This window comes from Mercenaria mercenaria, unplaced genomic scaffold, assembly GCF_021730395.1.
Source record: "Mercenaria mercenaria strain notata unplaced genomic scaffold, MADL_Memer_1 contig_4059, whole genome shotgun sequence".
NCBI classification, from domain to species: Eukaryota; Metazoa; Mollusca; class Bivalvia; order Venerida; family Veneridae; genus Mercenaria; species Mercenaria mercenaria.
The window spans coordinates 1-6,819 of record NW_026462258.1 but is presented as its reverse complement, the minus strand read 5'-3'; the positions used below and the strand labels follow the sequence as shown (position 1 = coordinate 6,819).

Sequence of the window (6,819 nt, the reverse complement as noted above, 5' to 3'; positions counted from 1 at the left end):
GCAGACAGGGAGCCAGGCTTTCAGTCACCTAACCTCCAGTTTAGACTTTTTATTCTACTTTCTAAAGAAGCCACCTGACTCGAGCAACCAGACTATGTTGCTCCCTTGACTGGATGCTAAACCCTTACCCTGCTAAATTTCTAAAACAGACTGGTCAATAATTCAATGTGGGCAATACCATTTATTATTCGAAGAGGTGTTCACTGAAAATTTACTGACTGAATAGCGAACAGTTCAGACCATGATCAGCCTGCACATATTAGTCTGCACTGGTCGTAAAGGCAGAATCACTTGCCGCCAGCAGGCTAAGGGTTAATACAGGTTTGACTGTATCTCTAGCTAATCATCCATTATTAGATACTTATACATCTTTTCTGTTTATCTCATGCATGATTTATCCTTAAAGACAATGATTGTGATTGGACTATTCATAATTATCACACAATAAGGGACCTATAGTTTGATTTTGGCATCAATTTATAGACTCGTCTGTTTATAAGAGAATTCAGCATGATTTACTTTGCCTTATTTAGGTAAAAACCACTATCCTACTGAATAAAATAACCTAAATAATTAACTGTTCCATTTTTTTTAGTACAAAAACATCGCTGACCTCAAAATTAAACTATACATGGCCGTGGTTTTATCTTGAAAGTTTGAACACAGACTTCCTTGTATACTGTAAAGTCATTTAATTTTGTAATTTTGTAGGAAATTTCATAATTTGGGCCAAAACAGCTATTTCATGCAGATATTAACTTGTAGATTTCAAACTTAAATTTTAAAATTGATGCGTTATAATTTAATGAAATCACTCAAACACAAAATCCATGAAATATAGTACCACACGAATATTGATGATTTTACAATAACTCATCGGAAGAAATCAATGGACATTCTCTGTAAAGCGTGTTAAAACTACTCAATTAACAATGAACTCTACACAAAGTTAATGTAAGTCCCATACAATAAATTCTCATGTCTGTAAGTACTTAGGTACTTCTCTGGCAGAGTGGGAAAGGCATCAAATCACTTGCCCTTTCCCACTTGGGTGTAGCTGACATACAGGAGGTCAGTGGTTCTTAGACTACCAAAGTGCCCTTCGGTGCCCACAAAAGGCACCTGGGTCATCGTCCACTATCAAAAGGCAGAAATTAACACATCACTTAAATCTGTGTTGGTGTGACTTAAAACCAAACAAAAAAATTTTATCCCTAAAATTACTCACCCCAAGGCCTGTGTACTTTATTCCCAGATTGTCCATCTCAGCCGCCATACTAGCATTTCCTACCATATACACTTTTCCAGAGAATCCCATGGTCTTCAGATATAGGGCTGAGGCATGTGCTGTACCAACAATGTTGTCCTAAAATAATCCAATATACACATTTAAAGTGCATCATAAATATTTACCAAACAGGGCTACAACCTGTGCAGTACTGACGATTTTGTCTTAAACTTATACCATATACACACTTTAAGTGCATTATAAATATTTACCATACCCAGGGCTGCAACAGTCATGTGCAGTAATGTCTGACAATTTTGTCTTAAACTAATGCCATATACACGTAATGACATTTAATGTTAGACACTTTCTTGTACAACACAAGCTAATACTGGGTTGCATAGCAATGCTTTTGGCTGATTTTCTATTTAAATGTTTCATGAAAATTCATTTATATAACAGTATAGATGTAGTTAAAGGGTGATAACCAATGTCTTGAAGTATGTGTATTTGTATTCATTATCCATATCAAATATACCAGACTATTTATGTCTCATGCATGTATTTGAAAAAACCTAACAGCTGTTGTAGAAAATAAAAGCAACACAACACATCTCCAAAATGAATAATTTTCCAACTACTGCGTCTAGAGGCTTTCAAGGAGGAGGGTGCACAAATCACATTCGATTCTTGATGAAGTAAAAACTAATTCTGTCACAGAATTATATCATCAAATGGTGATTCCTTTTTCATAAGCTTTCTATCAATGTACATTGTATATCAGTTGCACAACAAATCTACAATATGTTAGCTTAATGCAAGATGCATTCACGTTTGTTAAGATTGCATGTAAAATGTCAGTTTTATTTTCCATGCATTCACTTAATATGCTATACAAATTGTAACAATCTATATAATACTGTGTTCCTAACCTGTAGGCCTATGTCTGATAGCTTTTTCTAACAACAGCTGTAACAGGAGACAATGCGCTCGACTATTCTGATGCTGGATAGTGAAACTGGGCACATCTGAGGAAGCTGGAGCTGTCACTGGAGTGTTTAATGACTCCAATGGTGGATGAAGATATTGGACAATAGCTTGGGTCTGTGTCAAAAATATTCAGTAATAAGAGAGATAAAAGATAAAGTGTATCAAAACATTAAATAAGTATAATTCTATGCAAAAAGGGGGCATCTACTTCAAGTGTGAATCAAATCAATTCAGTAATAACTGAGATATAGTGAAAATGCATCAAAATTAACCTTAAATTCTAAGTAAAAGGGGACATACTGTGAAATCATTAATATTCAATGGGGGACTAATTTTCGTGGATTTTGTGGTTAAGTCAATCCACAAAATTTAATCCGAACGAAAAAGTAAAATTCCCATTCAGTTTATGTTCAAAAGTTGAAATCCACGAATTCATATCCCCACAAAAATGCCGTGTTGACCAAAAACCATGAAATTTCATGCCCACGAAATTAAATGATTTTACAGTAATTCACGAAAGATTGGTGCAAGAGTTATGGACCTTGTGTCATATGATGTGAGTGATAATGTGGAACAACTATTTAAAGTATGAATCAGATCCATTTAGTAATAACTGAGATAGACTGAAAGTGCATCAAAACTTTAAACTGAAATTCTAAAAGGGGGGGGGGATAATTCATGAAATATTGGTGTGAGAGTTATGGCTCTTGTGACATATGATGTGGGTGATGATGAGGAATAACTATTTTAAGTTTGAAACAAATCCATCAAGTAATTACAGAGATAAAGAGAAACTGCATCAAAACTTTAACCAAAGTGCGGTTGTGGAAGGATGCAGACGCTGGCTCGAGTAGGACACTTCTCCATACTTCATATAGTCGAGCTAAAAATCAAAGATGAATTTAGTGTCTATTTCATAAATACAACAAGTATCTTACCAGTTCAGCTGGAAATCCAAGCTTGTGACATTTTTCAACTATCTGGGCTCTAGTTTTACTGCTGTTGTTTGTCAGATAAAATATTCTCTTCCCCTGCAATTAATTAATGCATACATTACACATCCTGTGTATTTAATAAATTGAAAGTTGATCTCCTTAAATTCCTGTTCATTGTGCACACAAACTCTAGAAATACCCTTCTAGACTTAGAACTTACATACATGTATGCATTCTAACATTTTACCAACATTACAAAGTACTGTCAAACTTGCTTGAGAGACTATGTCTATGGGTCTCCATGGCCAAGTGGTTAAGGTCGCTGACTTCAAATCTCTTGCCACTCACTAATGTGGGTTCGAGTCTCACTCGGGGCATTGAATTCTTCATGTTAGGAAGCCATTCAGCTGGCTTATGGAAGGTCTGTGGTTCTAGCCAGGTGTCCGCCCATGATGAAATAATGCATGGAGGGGCACCAGGTGGGGTCTTCTTCCACCATCAAAGCTGGAAAGTTGCCGTATGACCTAAACTGTGTGGACAAGACATTAAACCCAACAAAACAAACAAGACCATGTCTATCAAGAGACCACATTTTCAGTTCCATTTCTGTGTTGTAAAGAAAAAAAATGTTGTATTAAGAGACCAGCTGTGCTAAGAGAGAGCATTTTACCCTTCCCTTAATTGGTCTTTTATTGTTAGTTGTTCTGTAAATGATAAGTTTAGATCAATTCTGACAAGAAAAATTGCACTTTTACAATAGCAATATATTCCACTTTTGGAATATGACAATCTGCTTACTTACAATTGTACAAAGTTAAAACTTAAACAAAATAGGCAGACTGTCACAAAATATGCCCGTTATCAAACTTGGCCTAATTCAAGGGCCATAATCCAAGAGTGCCTAAGGCGATTTGGTTGGTTATCAAACCTGTCCGAGATATTATGCCCACAAACATTGTCAGCAAGTTTGGTGATGATCAGATGAAAACTGTTCAAAAATAAGTGTTCAGTTCAGGTTGTTTAGTTTATACTAGTTCATACTAATTTATTTTCGCTTGATTGTGATGAAAGCTTCAAGCTTATCTGAAGCACTCTCAAGTCCACTGCCTGGAAAAGCCAAAACATTTGTACTAGTGTCATGTTAGAAGGTGTGGCCATGACCCCAGTTGGGCTGAACGTCTGACAACTTAACTGCTACACCACCGCTACCCTGAACTGTGACTTCAATTATTAAACATATATCTGATTTATAAGTTGATTAAAATCTGCATATATATATTCATTTTTTTACCTACCAGCTTCTTTAACTTTTGCACAGCCTCAGCAGTCCCAGGTATGACTTGAGCCCCATGCCAAAGTACACCTGTAAGAGCAATACTAAGTAATAATTCAATTACACTTTTCTGAATGGACTTCATATATATGATTAATTAATATTCTGAGAATCTTCTAATTAAGTCAAGGTGAAGGCAGTACTGAGAATTCAGGGACAATCACAAAATGACAAATGAGCCACACCATGAGAAAACCAACATAGTGCATTTGCGACCAGCATGGATCCAGACTAGCCTGCACATCCAGCTCAAATATCCCGGGTGTAAAAGTTCCATGGAAAAAAGGCAACTTTCCAGGGTACAGAATTCACAGAAAGCCCAGAAAATTTTCCTGCACAGGCTGGAAACCCTGGAACTTTCATCATGGAAAAATTTCCAGGGTTGCCTGGAAGCCCTGGAATATTCTTACAGTTTTCCAGGCTAGGCTGGAACTTACTCCAGGGAAAAGTTTCCAGCAAAGCCTGGAATATTTTCTAGTAGAGGCTTAAATCTGGACAGAACCTAAAACACAGCAAATATAGAGATGACTGTAGGATGTCTTTCTCATTCTCTTTGTGGCTGGAAAAAGAAACTAACATTAACTTTATATAATTTTTAATATTTTATTCATCTTCTCTTCTGTTTAACATGGAACTGTGGTATCACTGGGTCTGGCTGTCCTGGCAAGTCTTCATTTTCCATGGAATTCCAGCCTTATTTCCAGGGAAACCTTGGAAGTTGTACAGCCGAGATATAATTCATATGAATTAAATAATCAGCAAAAAGCTGAAACAATTAGGTAAGCTTGGACAACAGGTCTATACTGCAACAAAAACACTGTACTATTCAAAGTCTTTATTTAGTTTATATATACTTACAATACCACCTTTCTGATAATAGACCCAAGTTTCATGTTTGAAAATATGAACAAATACTACATACAGTTATAGAAAAACAAGAGGGTCATGATGACCCTGGATCGCTCACCTGAGTAATATGAGCTAAATGTTTCAAATATCAAACTGATGCTAAATATTAAGAAAGTAGGTCAGTAGGTCATATTCACGGTCAATGAAAGTCAGTTTTCACAGCGGTGTGCAAAACTGTACTTGTCATCCAAATTTCAAGGCTCTATCTTAAAAAACAAACTAGTTTATTTCTAGACAATTTTTGGAAGATTTTCCTATGTACACAATCAAGTAACCCCTGGGGCAGGGCCAATTTGACACCGAGGTCATGATTTGAAAAAAAATTTGTAGAGGTCCTCTAGGCAATGCTACATGTCAAATATCTAAGCTATAGGCCTTCTGGTTTATTTTTAGAAATTTTTTGAAGATTTTCTGATGTACAATTAAGTTACCGCTGGGGCGGGGTCAATATTACCCCTGAACAAAGTTTGTAGAAGTCTACTAGGCAATGTTACATATCAAATATCTAAGATCTAGGCCTTCTGGTTTATTTTTAGCAAATTTATGAAGATTTCCCTATGTACAATCAAATAACCCCTTGGCCTGGGTCAATTTGACCCTGAGGGGGTCATGATTTGAACAAAATTTGTAGAGGTCCACTAGGCAATGCTACATGTGAAATATCTAAGCTCTAGGCCTTCTGGTTTATTTTTAGGAAATATTTGAAGATTTTCCTATGTAAAATCAAGTGACCCCTCGGGCAGGGTCAATTTTGACCCCTGGGTCATGATTTGAACAAATTTTGTAGAGGTCCACTAGGCAATGCTACATGTGAAATATCTAAGCTCTAGGCCTTCTGGTTTATTTTTAGAAAATTTTTGAAGATTTTCCTATGTAAAATCAAGTGACCCCTAGGGCAGTGTCAATTTTGACCCTGGGTTCATGATCTGAACAACTTTAGTAGAGGTCTGCTAGGCAATGCTACATGTCAAATATCTAAGCTCTAGGACTTCTGGTTTTTGAGAAGAAGATTTTTTAAGACTTTCCTATGTAAAATCAAGGGTCATGATTTGAACAAAATTGGTAGAGGTCCATTAGTCAATGCTTCACACCAAATATCTAAGCTCTTAAGGGCTTCTGGTTTTTGAGAAGAAGATTTTTAAAGTTTTTCCTTTCGGTTGCCATGGCAACCAGAGTTCTGCATGGAATTCAATTCTTTGAACAATTTTGAAAGGGGGCAACCCAAGGATCATTCCTGTGAAGTTTGGTGTAATTCTGCCTTGAGTGGTTTTCAAGAAGAAGATTTTTTTAGAAAATGTTGACTGACAGATGACGGACGACTGACGACGGACAGTGAGTGGTCACAAAAGCTCACCATGAGCCTTTGGCTCAGGTGAGCTGAAAAGGTTGCTGAAAAATTTTAACCAAGACAGCTCATGCCGACT

The 6,819-nt window shown here is 36.5% G+C and overlaps 1 protein-coding gene across 1 annotated transcript; it reads right to left on the bottom strand.

Annotated features, from left to right (window-relative positions):
* Positions 1-1,228: 1,228 nt before the first annotated feature.
* On the bottom strand, positions 1,229-4,988 carry LOC128553602 (glycerol-3-phosphate phosphatase-like; the record flags this gene model as incomplete). Its single annotated transcript, XM_053534778.1, has 4 exons — positions 1,229-1,366; positions 3,157-3,249; positions 4,449-4,530; positions 4,924-4,988. Coding segments are annotated over 4 exons (378 nt in total), but the record flags the coding sequence as incomplete, so codon positions are not given.
* Positions 4,989-6,819: the final 1,831 nt, after the last annotated feature.